Below are 19,485 nucleotides of genomic sequence, written 5' to 3' on the forward strand. Positions count from 1 at the left end.
AGAGCTTCAACTATAATGACTCTGATATGAGGTCTAATGTCCTCACCAGTCTCGGGCATACTCTTAAATGCCAAGGGGCATGTTAAAGGAAACTGTTATGCCAAGGGTGTTTGTGATACTCAACATCCCAAAGTCTATTGTTACATTGTAACAATTATGTTTCCTGTTTCCGGTCAGAACTCTGATCGGACTGACTGACTTTCGGCGAATGAGATAAACAAAGAGCCGGTGACTTTTAAAGACATTTAGAAACACTTGCTAACCCTCTTCGGAAACATGGAGACTGGTATGTCATGTGTTACTTTGTCTTATTTCATTCATTGTCACTTGTATAGCCAGCATGTGAGCTCAATTTGCGTTCCCAGCTAATTCTAGTAAGCTAGCTAACGTTAGCCGGCTAGCTAGCTTTATGTCACTTTTCAGATAGCTAACCGGCTAGCTAATGGTCTAAGTTAGATAACGTAGCTTAGTTAACATAGCATAGTTAACCAGACAGCTTCCTTATGTGTATTTTTACGTTGATAATGAAATGACAGATAATGTTAGCTAGCTTGATAACGGTAACCGACCAACTTCAGCACAGCCATCCAACGTCTTCCCATTTATCATTGCCAGAAAAGTTGATGGTTACTGTTACTACTAGTAACTAACGTTAGCTAGCTAACTCTATGTAATGTTAGTCAAGTATCGGCTTGGCAGCTAACTGTGTTAGGTATCCAGTCAGTCAGCTAACATAGGAGGCAGCTCAACTTGCTAGCTATTTAACCAACTTTTTAGGTGAGTATTAACCAGTGCTATTCCATTAAGGGGATTTAACCCAACCCCTCTGAATCAGAGAGGTGCGGGTGACTGCCTTAATCGACGTCCACGTCATCGGCGCCCGGAGAGCAGTTGTTGTTAAGGCTTAAACGGCCTTGCTTAAGGGCAAAACGGCATTTGTTTTTTACTTTGCCGGCTCGGGATTCGAACCACCGACCTTAAACTCTTAATCGCTAGGCTACCTGCCGCCCCTTTAATAAAGTGAGACAAAGTGCGAACCAGTGTTTGTCAACAAGCAGGCAGTGCACGACCCAATACTTTGATTTGTTCAAGTAGCTAGCTAACGTTAAGCTGTCAGGATATGCCCTCCCCTGGCACAATACAACATCAGGCTACCATACAGGTAAGGATGTTTGACGCAATGACAACGGGTTTATAGTGATAGACTTTGAATTTATGGTGTGATGTGATTTGGTACCTTGTTGACCTCGGGAAAGACTTGCACCCAAAGACCAGTCATAAAACGAATATGTAAAGTTGCAAGTCACTCTAGACACCTTTCCATACAAAACTAAAGTGACACAGACAGTCATTCCCATTCATGCTTTTCCATTCTGTGGAGGCTGCATTGGAATGGGCTCTCCGCCTATACCTGCGTTTGTATGGCGACACACCCCTTTTGGTTTTGTGCACTGATTAAATCAGCATAATAGGGTCTCTATCATCCAGCCGGAAATAATGTATGATTTCTCCAACTTATGTGGTATTGATGGAGTATTGAGGCATGTGGGTTTGTCTATCCCTGTAGATCTGGGGTGTATTCACTTTGAACCAAATGGAAGCAAACAGCTGAAACAGGGAGGGACCTACCTCAATTTGTCCAATAATGAACCATAATTTTTGTTTCAAAATGTTTTCTGTTGTAAAACGTTTTCTAAGCTTTACTACAGTGTGGACTAATGAATACACCCCAGGAATGGCCAGTGTATTTGAACCTTTCGGTCATGGAAAATAGCCTGACGGTCCAGAACCAATAAGGCTTGAGTCAGGCAGTATGCATGATTAAGCAATGTTCTTCTCAGTGTTTAATTGCTGTGCAGTATTTGATGGAAGGACACCGCAGTATTATTTTATCTTTGTACTACTACTACTACAGATAGTTCTAGTTTCACATATACAGTGCCTTCAAAAAGTATTCACACCCCTTGACTTTTTCCAAATTTGATTGTGTTACAACCTGAATTTAAAATGTATTAAATATAAGAAAGAAATGTGTCACTGCCCTTCACTAGTGTTCCCTACATTTTGGTCTGCTAAGCGCAAACTTGAACATTGTGAAAATTCTGTGCAACTTCTGGCACGTGTTTACTGTGAACACTGAGACTGTACCCGCTTTAAGTTACAGTTTTAACAGTGGTCATGTAGGCTACTGTGGCTATTTGATTATAATGTAGGCCTACCAGAGTGGGAAGCAGTGACACAACAACTATCCATATTTTCAAGCATAGTAGTGGATGCATCATGTTATGGGTATGCTTGTAATCGTTAAAAGTGGGGAGATTTTCAGGATAAAAAAGAAACCGAATAGCACAGGCAAATTCCTAGAGGACAACCTGGTTCAGTCTGCTTTCCACCAGACACTGGGAGATTAATTTAACTTTTAGCAGGACAATAACCTTAAACACAAGGGCAATATCTACACTGGAGTTGCTTACCAAGAACACAGTAGGGCTGTCTCTGACTTTTAAAAAATCTTGGTCAACCAAGAGTCATCTGTTCTTTAGACCAATCGATTGGTCGAAATTTTAAAACATGTATTTTTCCATATACTGTATGTATGGTTAATTTATAAAGCCAGGCACATTTAACAGTTAGGCTATTGATTTTATACCTAATTAAGTTGGTTTCCTCTCTCCTCACTTTTCTGAGAAAATGAAGGCAAGGGCTGTTTTCTCGTCTCCTAACTCCGCTGCTACCTCCGCCCATTGTTCTCAACACCAATATGCTGATTAACTTTGCTATTATGCACATAGCAACATGTTCCAGCAAAAGGAGGCAATTCAACAGACCACTGATGTTTCAGAACCATGGACAGCGACCGCTATCCAACGCGGTAGAAAGCACATTTGTTATAAAATAATTGTAAAAAAAGATTAGTGTTGCCCCATTGTTCTTACGTAATATAACCATATACAATTTCAGTAGCATGTCTTAGAGTGATAGACTGTGCCACCCCCACGACCTCAACAATGGATTAGTCCACTCAGACAGGCGCCGATCAGACAGGTGTCTTGTACATCATGATTTTTAAATGTTTTTTTTGCTACTGCTTGACTAAAGAAATCTCGGTCGATCAACAGCCTATCGACCAAACAATCGTCCAGTCGACTAAGTCGGTTCAGCTCTAGAAGACATGGAATGTTCCTGAGTGGCCGAGTTACAGTTTTGACTTAAATCTACTTGAAATGTTATGACAAGACCTGAAGATGATTGTCTAGCAACTAATTTGACAGAGCTTGAAGTATTTTGAAAACAATAATGGGCAAATGTTGCACAATCCAGGTCTGGAAAGCTCTTAGAGACTTACCCAGAAAGACTCACAGCTGTAATTGCTGCCAAAGTAATTTATTCTGCAAACTATTGACTCAGGGGTGTGAGTACCTATTTAATTTTCAATACATTTGCAAACATTTCTAAAAACATGTTTTCACTTTGTCATTATGAGGTATTGTGTGTAGATGGGTGAGGAAAAACGTTTCTGCAATCCATTTTCAATTCAGACTTTAACACAACATTGTGGAATAAGTCAAGGGGTATGAATACTTTCTGAAGGCACTGTATATGGATTGTTCCTGTCAAAATAGGATAAGAACACTTTAGTGAACTCGGGCATATTTGAATTTGATACCGAATTTGATGTCCTGCTGTTTTGTACCTTATTTTCCGGTGGGGAGTGGACGAGGGCGGGGCAAGGTATTATTTGAATGCTCCTTTTGCCACTTTGTTGACAATTCAATACAGTACAACTTTATTAGTCCCGCTGCAATTCGGAACCCATTGCCACTTTGCCAGATCAAACACCAATAACATCCTCCTTATATTACAGCTCTTTACCAGTTTGTTTCATCCAGACTGTTTCCATTTCTAATGCACCCTGGCCTAGCCTGGTCTCAGATCTGTTTCCATTTCTAATACACCCTGGCCTAGCCTGGTCTCAGATCTGTTTCCATTTCTAATACACCCTGGCCTAGCCTGGTCTCAGATCTGTTTTCATTTCTAATACACCCTGGCCTATCCTGGTCTCAGATCTGTTTCCATTTCTAATACACCCTGGCCTAGCCTGGTCTCAGATCTGTTTCCATTTCTAATACACCCTGGCCTAGCCTGGTCTCAGATCTGTTTCCATTTCTAATACACCCTGGCCTAGCCTGGTCTCAGATCTGTTTCCATTTCTAATACACCCTGGCCTAGCCTGGTCTCAGATCTGTTTCCATTTCTAATACACCCTGGCCTAGCCTGGTCTCAGATCTGTTTCCATTTCTAATACACCCTGGCCTAGCCTGGTCTCAGATCTGTTTCCATTTCTAATACACCCTGGCCTAGCCTGGTCTCAGATCTGTTTCCATTTATAATACACCCTGGCCTAGCCTGGTCTCAGATCTATGTATGCGCTTATGCCAACTCCTTGTCACGCCAAACAATGTTTGGCAGGCTAATTCCATTACAAAGTTGGCAAGAGAGCATAAACAGACCAGGAACCAGGCTAACCCTGTCCCTGTTTCCTTAAAAATTATGACCTCTCTAATGTCCTCCTCAGGTTTGAGTCAGGAGAAGATCGCCTCCTTTGTGAAGCGTTTGCGGGCGGAGCCCAGGTACCTGCTGGCCCAGAATGTGTCCACGTGCATCGACCCGCTGGAGGTGTGTCTGCACAGGCAGACGGTCCAGGACACCGTGCACATATTCCAGCACTCCATCCCCACAGAGGGCAAGCCTATCACCAACCAAAAAAATTCAGGTACACTTACCTACAGATACGGTCAAATATATTGGTACCCTTGCACTTTACAATGGCTTGCAATGGAGCAGAATGTTCTGTTTTTTCTTTTTTAAACTGGTTGTATGACAATTTTTTACCTTGTTGCCACCGGGGAGGCAGGTAGCCTAGTGGTTAGAGCGTTGGGCCAGTAACCGAAAGGTTGCTGGGTCGAATCCCCGAGCTGACAAGATAAAAATCTGTCGTTCTGCCCCTGAACAAGGCAGTTAACCCACTGTTCCCCGGTAGGCCGTCATTGTAAATAAGAATTTGTTCTTACCTGACTTGCCTGGTTAAATAAAATAAAAAATTGCAGATCATTTAGTCCAGGCTATTGTTGTCTTTGAAGTGAAAAACCTACATTTTAGCTGTAAATCAAACAAATACACAAACAAATGTTTTTCAATTTCCTTTTTTTATTTTTTTTTAAAGAATTTGTGTTCCGCGCAAGGGTGCCTATATATTTGATACCCAGCATCTGTAACTACTCCAGGGGCCTGGCCATGTACAAAGACTGCATGTGAATGGAATAGACCTAAGGACCTGATGCAGAGATGTGGTGGGGTTGCGTGCCAAATGGCAGTCTATTTCCTACATGGTGCACTCCGTTTGACCAGAGCCCTATAGGCGCTAGTCAACATTTTTGATTTGATTAATTGGGATCCCCATTAGCTGGCGTCAATGGCGACAGCTAGTATTACTGGTGCACTATATACAGTAGGGTAGTGCACTATATAGGGAATAGGGTGCCATTTTGGGACACAACCGTGGAGTGGGGAGAAAGGAGGTCTAACTATGTGTCTGAATAGGGGATAGAGTGTTATTTGGGAAGCTGCCATTGAGGCACAGCTCCATATACACAGTTCCATACTCATCTGTGCTGATTGTGGGTTCCAGGGAGATGTTGGATCTTCTCGTGCCTCAACGTCATGCGCCTTCCCTTCATGAAAAAGTTCAACATCGAAGAGTTTGAGTTCAGTCAGTCCTACCTCTTCTTCTGGGACAAGGTAAGACCACATTTGTTTGTCTTATTAAAATCACATGTATTCACTTGAGCAACTTTTAGCAACAGCCACTAGAATATACAATGCATTTGTTGTTACATTTCAGCGGTGGGGTGTGAACAGTGTTGGTGTGTTTGGCAGTGCGTATCTTTAGTACTATTAGACTCATTGTCTGCCTTAAACCCCCTTTGTGTGTGGCGCTCTGTACACTGGACAATGTTGTACCGTTTGGATGTCACCGTGACCGTCCCCCCGTCTCCTCTCTCCATCATGTCCCTTTTCTGCACTCTCTCCATCCTCCCTTCAGGTGGAGCGGTGCTACTACTTCCTGCAGGCCTGTGTGGAGACAGCCCAGAGGAAGGAGCCTGTAGACGGCAGACTGGTCCAGTTCCTGCTCTCCAATCCCACCAACGACGGCGGCCAGTGGGATATGCTGGTCAACCTCATTGGTCAGTTCATACCTGTTACCCGATCAGGGGAGTGTTGCTGCTTCATTTGCATTATTCTATGAGTCATGAATCGCACCTTATTCCCTAAATCAGGTACTACGTTGGCCCAGGGGTCATATGTAGGGAATAGGGTGCCATTTAGGACTCACAGTGTAACTACCTTGGTAACTAGACTGTAACTACTCGGCGGTGGCCGTTTACTGCAGATAATAAGCAAAATTATACTGGAACTGTCTAGATTCTGTTTCAGGTGAGTTACTAATGTAGTAGTTACTGTGTAATTCCTTGTAATTAGACATTCTATGTAACTACCCTTCCACTGTTTTAATGAGTCAGGTTTGTGGTTTAGATCAAGTGTGCGTCCCAAATAGCATCCTATCCCCTACGTATTAGTTTTCACCTCATTCCGTGGGCAAAGTCTTAAAGTTATGGTCCTCTGTGGCTCAGTTGGTGGATCATGGCGCTCACAGCGCCAGGGTCGTGGGTTCGATTCCCACTGGGGCCTCCCATAGGAGAAATGTAGGCAGGCGTGACTGTAAGCCGCTTTTGGATAAAAGCGTTCGCTTAATGGCATATATATGTTATTACCTTTCCCCGATCATCAGAAAAGTACGGAGTTATCCCAAAGAAATGCTTCCCAGAGTCTCACAGCTCCGAGGCCTCGCGGCGAATGAATGACATCCTCAATCACAAGGTAGGTCTACTCACTTACATCTTTGCGACATTTCCGATTCATAATTATGTCTTGTGTAGAAGTACAACAACACAAAACCTAGTCCTCCTGTTTCATACAAGGCAGTACAAGCATATACACTCTACTTAGCGCAGTGGAACGCCATGGACAGAGCGTAGAAGCCACCCTTTCTTATTTTGGTGTCTTCTGTTTTCTTGTAGAAGACCCAGATAACTAACCCTTACCCGACATGCTCTGCAATGTCATGAGGTAATAAAGTTCGCTATGTACTATGTCATACCAATGTTCCCTGGCTTCCAGCTGAGAGAATACTGTCTAAGACTGCGGAACATGGTGGCCAGTGAATCCACTGAAGCCGAGCTGTCTGACGCCATGGACACCATGATTGAGGAGGTAAGCGCATGTTAGGGAAAGACGCACACGACTCGCACACCACACACAGCGCACGAGCCACACAACGCCACCACATCACAAACAGCGCACGAGCCACACACCGCCACCACATCACAAACAGCGCACGAGCCACACACCGCCACCACATCACAAACAGCGCACGAGCCACACACCGTCACCACATCACACACACAGCCACCACATCACACACACACCGCCACCACATCACACACACACCGCCACCACATCACACACACACCGCCACCACATCACACACACACTGTTTTCCTCTTCAATAATGTTGTGGCACTGCATCAGTTTGTCCAGAGGAGGGGGCTGTATAACAGACCGTAGATATGTGCTCTGAGAAGGACACGTGCTGTAATACGCCTGTATGTGTTTAACACAGCAGGCACTGGGTAGGCAAGGACGATAACCATTACGGCTCCAGTAGTTATTAGGCAATGTTTGTTTTCAGATTAGTTATTGGCCATTCAATTCAAATGTACCTGTCGCTTGTTGTAGCAGCACACAGAGAGCTACAGGTTGATAACAAAGATGTGTGCGTGCGTGTGTGTGAGTAGTACACTACCCCATCTAATACCATTGACTTGTTATTGTATTGACTTTCACCACATCACTGATTCCTCTATCAAATCTCAGTAGTAATGAATTAGGACCTAATCACAAGTCCCTCCCAGCACTGCATAACATTGCATAACCCAACTCTTCCACATTTAGCAACAATGGCTGTAGTGATATATGGCCCGTACTGTTTATAATCCACTGGTGACAGCTTGTCATTCTATACTTCTGGCAGCGAAGAGAGAGAGTGTGTGTGTGTCCACATGCGTGTGTGTGTGTTCACGTGCACTCACACACGCCTCACGGACCTGATGACAGAATGTTCCATAAACAAGATCTTTATCGCAACGCTCCTCACATTGAATGGCGTAAGGCAATTTCATTGTGAGAGGAAAAAGCCTTAATGTCCCAACGTTCCCAGTACCACTTAAGACAGAGGTGTGTATGTGTGGTCAGTCAGTCAGTCAATATAACACAGCCAGAGAGAGAACATTACATAAAGGATGTAGCTTTTGTGTGGAGCAGTTCTGTTGTATATGCCCCTGACTGCTTGTTTAAACAGACTCTGTGTCTACTACCCTTACCGCTCTGGATACACTACGCTAGCTACAGCACATTCTGATTGTGCAACACTTCCAGTTCTCCCTCGTTGCACTTCTTCTATGAACAAGAGCGTATTCTTTATTTTTTGTCAACGTGTTTGTTTGTCCACCTGGTAGTAGTTTGTTTTGTGTAACACAGCTCTGGCAGCCAGGGGGAGTGTGAAGAGAGAGAGAGAAAGGTGGGGGATGTTGGCCCGGGGGGGTGAAGGGTGTAACCAGCGCCTCTCCTCCCGTCTCGTGGGCGTCCGTACGGAGAAGGGTGCGTTGACTGCGCTTCCGGGCTTGGCATCTGTTGCGACGAGTGAAACGTCACTGTTGTGCCGTGATTTAGATTAGCTCCTAGCTAGCGAGCCAACAAATTAGCCATAATTAATTAAGCTAGAATACACTCTGTCGGATGTGATCAGTTAGTCGGGTCCTTTTTCATTAATTAACTTCTCTGTGTGCTCGTCACTCAGCATGTTGTGTTGACACAGGGCTGCTTCCCAAATGCCACGCTATTCCCTTTATAGTGCACTATATATAGGGAATAGGGGGCCATTTGGGACACTTGCCAGGCCATTTGAAACGTGTCATGTTCAATTACAGAGTATTGCAGTCCTTTTCCGAGTGCTGCGTGTGACTTCAGTGTGCGGGCTGTGCCACCTTGTTCTGGGTTCAGACTGCACACGTAAACCATGTCAACACCAAGTATGAGAGGTTGTGGCTTTGTGCGTGTGTGAACGTTTAGAAGTGGTGTGTGTGTGTGTGTGTGTGTGTGTGTGTGCGTGTGTGTGTGTGTTTCTATGTATGCTTAGAAGTGGCGTGTGTTTATATTCAGAAGTGGTGTTTGTGTCTGTGGTTACATTTTAGAGTTGGTGTTTGTGTCTGTGGTTACATTTTAGAGTTGGTGAGTGTGTGTCTGTGGTTACATTTTAGAGTTGGTGTGTGAGTCATAGCTGATCAAAGCTCCCAGACTCGTCCCTCGTTAAGCCAGGGGATGTCAGGCCTACTTTAGGCGGGGAGGGTCTGGCGTTGTGCACACTCCCTGGGTGAGGAGTGTGACAGGGTGCTGGAGAGCATCACTCTGTCCTCGTCCAGGCTCCACATGACAGGCCTGAGAGCCAGAGAGGACAGGCTGCACCACGTACCACCATGCTACCCACCAGCTTCAAAGACCCGGGGCCTCCCTTTTAATGTCCTGGTCCCTGCAGAAGCACACACAGACATGTACACTGTAACAGGCATGCAGGAGTGTGTGCAGGAGCGCACAAACACAGGGAGGCGTTTCCAAGCACACACACACACACACACACACACACACACACACACACACACACACACACACACACACACACACACACACACACACACACACACACACACACACACACACACACACACACACCTTCAGTCTGGTACATGTTGCATTGCGTCATGCAGAATGAATCATAACCAGTCCTGTGCTGTTTCTGCTGTATAGAACGTGCCCATTTGGGCGCCGGACATTCTGAATAGAAATTCTCCTTCAGGTACATATGACTGTGTTCAATATGAGTGCTGTGTTTGTAGATTGTAAGGAGTCATTGATTGGACAGTGACTTGACTGACATGCTGTGTGTGCCTTTAGAGTGGCTACATCTCAATGGACCCTCTTCCTTATATAGTGCACTACTTTGACCAGGGCCCATTGGGGGCTCTGGTCAAAAGTAGTGCACTATAAAGGGAATAGGGTGCGGTTTGGGACGTAGTCAGTGTGTTGGCTCAGCGCTGGCTGTAGCAGCAGGTCGCTGTGTGTGGGTTTGTGTTATTGTGTGGGCTCGTTTGCCAGAGCTGAAAAGCGGCCCGCCGCACTTCATCAACTCATATTTCTTAATTTGACAACGTTGTTACAATCTATAATGACCCCATGTGTTTTCTGTTTACAAGGCCAGAAAGTCTCAGTCAAGCCCAGTCCATTTCTTCTACCCCAGCTGCTCTCTCAAACGGGTCATTTGCTTACAGTTTCATCTAGGCTCTGCGTCCCAGGGCTTTGACTCGAAAGCAGCAAGGCCCGTAGTCACAAAGCGTCTTGAACTTGGAAGGCTGATCTAGGATCAGGTCCTCCCTTTTTATTCATTGTGATTCAAAAGAAAAGCTGATCCTTGATCAGCACTCCTACTCTGAGACGCTTTGTGTGGATACGGGCCGTGGCAGGTTCCACCCTTCACAGTTACCAACACAAGGTGTTTTAGTGTTTTGTGCTGTTGTGTTGTATGTTTGTTTATTTCTCCCCTAACAAGAGGTGATTTCCCTCTGTTTGGGCGACGGGAAGTAAATTAACAAACAAACAGGCATGCGTGAGCCGACGAGGAAAGGATGGAGCGCGTGTGTTCCTGTAGCATTGGCGCTATCTGGCTGTCGTGCTGCAGGCGCTCCAGTGTTTACTGCCAAGCATGCAAACACATGCTACGTAGGTACGCTCAAAGGCTAGCATGATCCGCTGAGACACGCAGCCTCTCCGGATGCCCCGGCATCGGCCAATTACAGGCCTTATTACCCACACCTGGGCTTCATCCATGTCACACGACACAAGAATACGGTCTGCGTTGTCCCGCAGGTGGTGGTGGGGTGGGGGGGGGGGGGGCATGCTGTGGATCTAGAGGAGCTTCCTTAATCTATTAATTGCTGGGCCTGTTCAGATGAAATGGGGTTACGGAGCGTTTCTATAGATGTATGAGTACAGGGCCTTGTTCATTAGGCACCAAACGCAAGAGAACGGGCAGGAAGAGAATGTCTTGTATCTTAAACTTGTCCAATAAGAAACACTCCTTTTCGCTTTCCGTTGCAAAACCTTTGAAGACAAGAGCCAGGTCTTAGACTACTGTTAATCAGTCCCGTGTTGCCGTCTGGGTCGGTCTTTATGAAGACGGACACTTTCTTATTACAACGTGTGTTTTAATGTTTATCCCAGGCTATTGTGGGACTGTCCTCTGGTGCAGGCGGTGCAATTTCCCCAAACAAACACGGGTCACTCCGGCTTCCTGTTTTGTCAATAACAGGGGATCCCAGCCGCCATCTCAGATAAGGCCCTAATTCAAACCTGGCCAAGCAGAAAATATGGAGCCGGGTGGCCTTGAAGAAGCCTGCCTTCGCTCAGAAACCACACAAAAACCTTACTAACCTTTCCCAAACGGCTTACAAATCCACAACAGCCAGCACCCGACAGACGGCAGCCATGGGATTCTTGCTGTTGCGTTTTGCATTCTTTGACCAGCTCCACCCACCCGCTGAAGCAGTGTTTTGGAGTGGGAGGGAGAGGAGCTATGTAGTGTACGTCAGAAGATATACAGACAGTGACACAGACATTTTAAAAGAAAGCAAGCGGTCTCTAAAGACACTGGTCAAACACGGTGTCCAGCAGTCGTAAATCTCCCCTCTCCCTCTTCCATCCTCAACGCAGTGTGTCTGTCCTCAGTGGAAGGGCCAGGGTAGGGTGGCAGGCAGGCAGGAAGGGAAGGTGGGCTGCCTGCTCCCCACCCATGACCCTGTCAGCCTCTGCTTGTCCATGCTGATGGATGGGCTGTCTGTGTCCTGAGAGGGAGAGAGCCAACAGGAATGGTTGGATATCTGTAAAAGATTTGGTAGTCTAGTACTGAGGAGGACTGTACCAGTGCTGAGAAATGAACTGGGCGTAAACACAGTGAAGGAATACAATGGAACAAGGCTACTCATAATCAACATTTTAGCAAGTACAGGACAGAAGAGACAGTACCAGGAATCTTGGCGGTAGTGCTATATACATGATTCTAATGGAGACGCGCCCAGCCCACCCAGTGTCTCGTGCTCATCTTTGTCTGTCCGTTTTGGAGGCAGGTGATTCAATATTGACTCACTGAGGGCTGTGCTGCTGAGGCCTGCTGACGTCAGTGGGGTTCTGGCTCATTGTTTTGTGAAGAGCGTAGCCTCGTTTCACCGGGTCTACATGGGTGCCCTGTTGTGTTTGGACGGGCAGGGGCGTTTATTTAACCTGCCAAGGAGGAGACAGGGATGTGAGGTGGTACAGGGGCCGAGGGCACGGGGGCAAAGGGGCCTGTTTGTGTGTTCGGGGCATCTGGGGCCCGTGCTGGTTAAATACAGGGCAGGGATGGGCGCGGTTGGCATTTAGTCTGCGCCGCGGGGCAACGGGACAGAGAAAACAAACCCAGAGTCTTCAAGGCGCCGTCTTGTCTGGGTGTTGGAAAAGGTGAGGGTTACTGTGAGGGTCTGGGTAGGTGGGAATGGTACTGGGTGTGCTGTCTTTTTGAAAATATTTTTGTTTTATTTAACCTTAACCAGTTGAGTCAGCAAAAGCATCAAATTCTTCATTTACAACAAGGGCCTACGTGGGAATAGTTGACTACGATCAACCTGAAGACAGGCATGCCATCAGTAGTTAATGTAGTTGACTCCGTGGAAAAGTGCAGCAGCAACGGCCTCTGAGTGTCTCTGCTTTGGTGAAGAGCTTCTGGCCCAAACGTAATTCCCCAGTTCTATTTTCACCCTATGAGGAGTTTAATTTGTCTGGACTTTTTTGCCGAAAGTAAATGAAAATAGTGGGAGTCAATGGGAAGTCCTCGTAAATATAGACGTGCGTGTATTGCATATGTGTGCTCGCGTACTAACGGTCGCACTACCTACGTGTACATGCCAGATTGGGAGTCGGTGATTGACAGCCCGACATAGCATTATCAGAGACCGACAATGCAGGGTGTTCTCAAACCACCAAAACATCCGCTTAAATAATAGGCTTTGATAGGACTGGTATACACAACGTCTTTTCAGAAGGAAATTCCTGAGATTGACGTATCAGTTGAAGGGAAGGCTTATTCTGAGAACCCTGTCAAAACAGACTGGTAGAGGCCAGAGGAACACCATGGGAACACAGTCAGGAACCACAACGACAGGAAGAGCGAGCGATACAGCCAGGCGGATATCCTGCTCACACTACTGTTAAGCTCTTTTTGGTCCCGAGTTTGAGTTTTACAATGGCGCTTTTACATAGAGACTATCTAAGAGATATCAATGTGCTCTGTCTGTCTTACAGTGGTAATGCATGATGAAGTTTTTTCCCCTCTGTTTTTTCACGTGCGCTGCGTACAGGTCTTCCGGGTGGCCACTGTGTGTCTGGGCAGCCCCGCTGACTCCATTTATTGGGAGTACAGAGACAAGGACAAGAACTTCCACCGCATGGGCCCCCTGTCCCCTCAGCAGTTCTACAAGGAACTGGTCAAGCCCCTCTACAACATCCAGGACAAGGTCAACGTTTTACCCAGCTTTTATTGATTTATTTGAATAAAATATCAATATAGGCTTTGAGTTGATCGTAATGAATTATTACAAGAGCTAATCATTATTAGGGCCATGAGTTCTTCCCCTGGGGTCGCAAAATTCCCAAAGTTCCTGGAAACTTTGGACGTTTTCTGAATTTTGCGACCCAGGAAAAGCACCGGGGCCCAGTTAGTCTATATTAGGCCAAGGGTTGGAGTCAGGAATAATGCCCTCTCTTCCTGTGTTTGTTGATGAGCTGAGTCTAACCTCTGTTCTCCCTCCCCTGCCCCGAACAGATCTGTCTGGTGAATGACCCGCGGCCTCAGAACCCCTATGAGAAGCTGTATAGCGTTGAGTTCCTGGGCAACATGGTGGGAGGACACAACACCCTGTACAACAACCAGCCCATCCAGCTACTCAAAAAGGCGGCCGCGGACTCCATCAAAGAGGGAGAGGTACTGTGTGGGGGTGTGTGAGCGTGTCCGGTAAGGTAGATCATGGCTACGTCTGACAACTGAGCGAGTGTGCAAGGAGACACTGCCTGTAACGCATGTTTCTCTCCCTCTCTCTCCCTCTCTCTCTCGTAGGCTGTGTGGTTCGGTTGTGACGTGGGCAAGGAGACACTGCCTGTAACGCATGTTTCTCTCCCTCTCTCTCCCTCTCTCTCTCGTAGGCTGTGTGGTTCGGTTGTGACGTGGGCAAGGAGACACTGCCTGTAACGCATGTTTCTCTCCCTCTCTCTCCCTCTCTCTCTCGTAGGCTGTGTGGTTCGGTTGTGACGTGTGCAAGGAGACACTGCCTGTAACGCATGTTTCTCTCCCTCTCTCTCCCTCTCTCTCTCGTAGGCTGTGTGGTTCGGTTGTGACGTGGGCAAGCATTTCCATGGCAAACTGGGCATCAACGACATGAATGTGTGAGTTTTACGAGAGAGAGGCGCACATGCGTCAACATCGCATGTATAACTCACTATCAGTCAGGTGCGTGTGTGCGTGTGTGTGCGTGTGTGTGCGTGTGTGTGCGTGTGTGTGAGTGAGAGAGATCTCATCCTGTCCCTCCCTGTGTTCCCCCATCTCTCAGGTTCAACCATGAGTTGGTGTTCGGGGTGTCCGTAAAGAACCTGTCCAAGGCAGAGAGACTGATCTTCGGAGACTCCCTCATGACCCACGCCATGATCCTCACCGCTGTCACCGACAAGGTAGCACACACTCATACGTACACACTGAGTGTTCCGCAGTGACTCTGCACCAAAGGCGTCCAGTGTGGTGTTTACAGTCGTTTGAATCGACTGCGTGTTTTAAAATGGCTGTCAATTTCCCCCCCTGTATGTGAACCCCAGCTGTCTCCTCCTTCCCCTCAGAACAGCTGGACAGGGCCCTAGGCTACACAACATAGGAGTTACCAGTCCTGCCCTGCACCCCACTAGGAATCCTGCCATCCTCTCTTACTAATGGACATACTGTATCATTTGCTGAATATACTTCCACCATGTATAGTGTACTCCATGTATGACGGGCATAAAGCAGAAAACACAGACTTATTTGGACTTCTTCTCCATTTGCTGGGTACATCTGCCTCCTAATAATCATACCCATTTTGATTGAGCTCTGTCTCTGTCTCTCTCTCTCTCGTTCTCCCTTTCGCTCACTCTAGCAGGATGAAAAGGATGGAGGTTATGAGAAGTGGAGGGTGGAGAACTCCTGGGGCGACGACCGTGGGAATAAAGGTGAGAGCGCTGAGTCGGCCAGAGGTCAGAGGTCAGTGGAGGAGAGGGCCCGTTCTCACGCAGCCTTGTGACGTCTGCCTGCCTCTCGCAACACGAGAGCCCCTCTAGGTCCGCCTGAGCCGAGCTATGTGAAAGCGCAGACCCCTCGTCTCTCTTCTCTCTCACACCACAGGGCGTCAGTGTACAATCACAGGGACAGTTGAATTTCCTGTCAGGTCAATTGAATTTGAAGTAGGATTAGCTCCCTCCCCACCCACCTGGCTTTGTTATGAATTTATAATTGACTTTGTGTGGAGGGCTGGCTTTGGTTTGGGGTTAGTTTTGCGGCATCCTCTCATGTGTGGCCCCCGACCGTAGCTTTGTCTGTTATGGCTATGAACCCCAGAGGGAGAGAAAGCACAACAACGGGGATGTTTCCCAGACAACGGCCCTTTGTCCCTCTCACAACACAGCAGTACGCCATTTTGTTTCAGCCTCCCGACTTCCTCTGTGTGGAAGAGTCCAGCTCAGACACTGTCAGACTACAGGCCTGGGTTCAAATAGTATTTTTCTTCTTCCATCCAGCGCCACTAAAACATTTGAAAGGAAACAAATACTGAATTCTCCTCTGTTGGGACTGTGTGGCTTTTTAATCAAAATACGTAATTATCCACCATTCCCACCTCTCTCTTTCTCTTTCCCCCCTCTGTCTTTCTCTCTCTCTTTCCCCCCTTTCTCTCCTCTCTCCCTCTCTCTCTCTCCATCCCTACGCACCCTGTGCTCTACATTCCAGTGCAGATTATTTTGGTTTTATTATGTAGTTCCACTTCCTGGTCAATGACTTCATGTCATCTGCATATTGAAAAAAATAAAAAGGCCTAACACCAAAGCCTCCTCAAATCCACTGTATTTCACGCATATTCCATAAACATCCACGCAGATGGGAGAAAGCCTTCATATCCGCTCTCTTTCCCCTCAGATGTATTAATAAAGTTATTGAAAACAAACGGTGTGGAGGACCCGCGGCGGTGAGCACCGCTTGTTGGACAGCTGGGGACGGGGAGGGAGGACTTGTCAACGCCACGGCGGACGGAGAAAATGTGTGTTCGTAAGGCTTTGAGAGTTAGCATCTATCCAATTGGCTGTAATATTTTGTTTCCCCCAAGAGGATCCCACCTAATTAGGTTAACACCATTGTAACACCATGCATAAACCCTCCAAACACCAGGGCTTTTCTCAAGATTGATTATTATGTCCTCAGAGTGCACTATTTGTACCTTTCCGCGATTATTATACAAATATGGGAAATGTGGGCCAATCTGAAATGTGATATTTCATTGTGACAGACTGTTTATAGGCTAGAGATGCCCTTCTCAACGCACCTCTCGGATTCTACACCGCCCCTTTTACAGCTACTTCGGAATAGTGAGAAACAATATTTGTACTGGCTATTGCGATTCCCTTGTTAACATATCACGTTACCGGGCAGACTATGGACACACTCTTATATCTGCTATTACATTTACGTTGGTGACGTCGTCGCAGATAGGTTTGGGAAATAATGTTGTCGTTATGGCGAACTAAGGAGATGAAGAAGAGGACTGGCCACCCCTCATAGCCTGGTTCCTCTCTAGGTTTCTTCCTAGGTTTTGGCCTTTCTAGTAGTTTTTCCTAGCCGCCGTGCTTCTACACCTGCATTGCTTGCTGTTTGGGGTTTTAGGCTGGGTTTCTGTACAGCACTTTGATATATCAGCTGATGTAAGAAGGGCTACATAAATACATTTGATTTGATGATGGAAACAGGATGTGCTGCAGACAATGCTCGCTTTAGCAGTCTGTGACCCGTATTGCTCAACTCAGCTGTACTATTTGATCTAAAGCAGAACGGCCCGTCTGAATAAACTCCATCCACAGCTCTCCCTGTAAGACGAGGTAGGACACATTGCAGTCCCGTTAAGACAAATAATGCCGCTATACGAAACCGCCACCCGACACGCACACATCTTTCCTGGAAACTGGAAAGGAAGAACACGCAGAGTGAACACCCAGGACGAATAACACCCAGGACGAATAACACCCAGGACGAATAACACCCAGGACGAATAACACCCAGGACGAATAACACCCAGGACGAATAACACCCAGGACGAATAACACCCAGGACGAATAACACCCAGGACGAATAACACCCAGGACGAATAACACCCAGGACGAATAACACACAGAACGAATAACACACAGAACGAATAACACACAGAAGCGGGGGTATTGTTTTGAGCTGAGGTACGTTTTTCCGAGGACCCTGTGACGTCATCGATAATGCAACTTTTCAGCGGGGGAGGGATGCGCTCTAAACACTGCCCGGGTCCAGAGATGAGAGGAAAACCAAACAGCGGTCACAATCTGGTCTAGTCCCCAGCTCTGACCGTTACACAATCCCGTATAACCACAGGATCGCGTTCATTGGGCACCAAACGGGAAAAAAAACTGTCTGAAGCACGGAGGGACTACCTGGACTTGTCCAATAAGAAACATTAGTTGGAAAATGTTTTAAAACGTTTTCTGCTGCGTGCCCAAACGAACCAGCCCGTGCCTGCTCAAATCCCAAATCTATCACCACGTGGATAGATTGGAGCTGTTCCTCTTCCTGTCTGTCTGTAATCTGGGTTGTTATTTTGTTCAGACAGGCCCATTGCCCTTGTAGATAAATAAGAACACTGTATGAGGAATGCCCCTATTGTCATTAAACATCCTGCTCTCGCCGGTCTTATCTCTTCATATCAAGTGTTTTATATGCAGTTCTTTATGATTTGATGTACACTCGGTCACCCTGTCTGTGAGAGCGAGGCCGTGGCCTGTGTCTGTATGTGTTTCCAGGGCCAATGTCTCAGAGTGGGATCATGTACACTGAAAGTTGTGTTTTTGGGCTTGTTATGAAAATGTATTAGAGCAAGATGAAGTGGCATTCGAGATATTCTTTCATCTTTTTTGGGTGAGAAGGATTAAGTGGCCTAATGCTGTGTTAATGAATAAAATTATGTGTGTCGGTCAGTCCCTCCCTTGCAATCTGGAGATTTATCGGGGTGTGCGACTTGAGGACAGAAGTGTGGGACAGACTTGGGTTCAAATACTATTTGACATCATTTCAAATACTTCCGCTTTGCTTGCTTGGTGCAATGGAACCAATAGAAAAGTCCCAAAAGTGCAAACCCAGCCCACCTGGCACTCCATGCAGGCTAAAGAAAACCAGTCCTAGCCATGCATTTGAAAGATTTCAAATAGTATTTAAATCCAGGTGTTGTGTGGGACAGACAGACAGACCACACACTTTAGAACACTCACACCTATTGCTTTCAGTATAGGGCAGTCCACTGAAGTACAGGGTGAGTCACTGGTACTGCTGTTAGCTAATGGATTTCAGACTGCCTGGTCTTAGAGACGGGTGTTAATCAAGACTAATGATTCCTGAAAAGAAACTCCAGCGGCACGTCGTGGATCTCGACGCTCCACAGATTGAATGGATCTTATACCAACAATCTCAATTACACCTTCATCGGGTCTTTTTTAACCTTTTAACTGTATGAATTAACCCATTGTATCTGTGTGTGTGTGTGTGTGTGTGTGTGTGTGTGCAGGTTACCTAATCATGACCGACGAGTGGTTCTCTGAATACGTGTACGAGGTGGTTGTGGACAAGAAGTACCTGGCCCCCGAGGTGCTGGAAGTAATGCAGAAGGAGCCCATCGTCCTTCCTGCCTGGGACCCAATGGGAGCCTTGGCCTTGTAACTATGGAAACAGAGGGTGCCATCCCACCCACCTGGTCTCAGCCCTGGTCTGTTTGACTCCGCCCCATCTCTCTGGTTTTACTCCTCCATAGACTTCCACCCACCACAGCCTGTTCTCTAGACAAATAATAAAAGTAGGTTTTTTTACTGGAAAAACACACGTCTTCTTTCGGCCATTTTGTTTTGTCCATGTCCTCTTTTGCTTCTCTC

At 46.6% G+C, this 19,485-nt stretch overlaps 1 protein-coding gene across 4 annotated transcripts; it reads left to right on the forward strand.

Annotated features, from left to right (window-relative positions):
• Nucleotides 1–141: 141 nt before the first annotated feature.
• Nucleotides 142–19,433, forward strand: LOC129832304 (bleomycin hydrolase-like). Of its 4 annotated transcripts, none has more exons than XR_008755901.1 (13): nt 142–286; nt 4,577–4,774; nt 5,690–5,799; nt 6,104–6,245; nt 6,851–6,939; nt 7,240–7,332; nt 13,620–13,775; nt 14,084–14,242; nt 14,633–14,700; nt 14,865–14,982; nt 15,441–15,510; nt 16,469–16,589; nt 19,125–19,216. XR_008755901.1 is itself a non-coding variant. In XM_055896268.1 (12 exons), exons 1-12 carry the CDS (start codon nt 277–279, stop codon nt 19,274–19,276), a joined length of 1,368 nt encoding a protein of 455 aa, XP_055752243.1. In that variant the 5' UTR covers nt 143–276; the 3' UTR covers nt 19,277–19,433. The 4 variants fall into 4 exon arrangements, 2 of the variants coding, with proteins under 2 accessions (XP_055752243.1, XP_055752244.1); XR_008755900.1 differs by having other exon boundaries at nt 143–286; nt 15,438–15,510; XM_055896268.1 differs by lacking the exon at nt 16,469–16,589 and having other exon boundaries at nt 143–286; nt 15,438–15,510; nt 19,125–19,433.
• Nucleotides 19,434–19,485: the final 52 nt, after the last annotated feature.

Source organism: Salvelinus fontinalis, chromosome 33 (genome assembly GCF_029448725.1).
Source record: "Salvelinus fontinalis isolate EN_2023a chromosome 33, ASM2944872v1, whole genome shotgun sequence".
NCBI classification, from domain to species: domain Eukaryota; kingdom Metazoa; phylum Chordata; class Actinopteri; order Salmoniformes; family Salmonidae; genus Salvelinus; species Salvelinus fontinalis.

Excerpts from the sequence above, each read along its gene's own strand:
- LOC129832304 (XM_055896268.1), top strand. Across the intron at positions 14,243-14,632 it reads ACTCCATCAAAGAGGGAGAG|GCTGTGTGGTTCGGTTGTGA; the intron begins GTACTGTGTGGG and ends TCTCTCTCGTAG. Across the intron at positions 14,983-15,437 it reads TCACCGCTGTCACCGACAAG|CAGGATGAAAAGGATGGAGG; the intron begins GTAGCACACACT and ends CGCTCACTCTAG.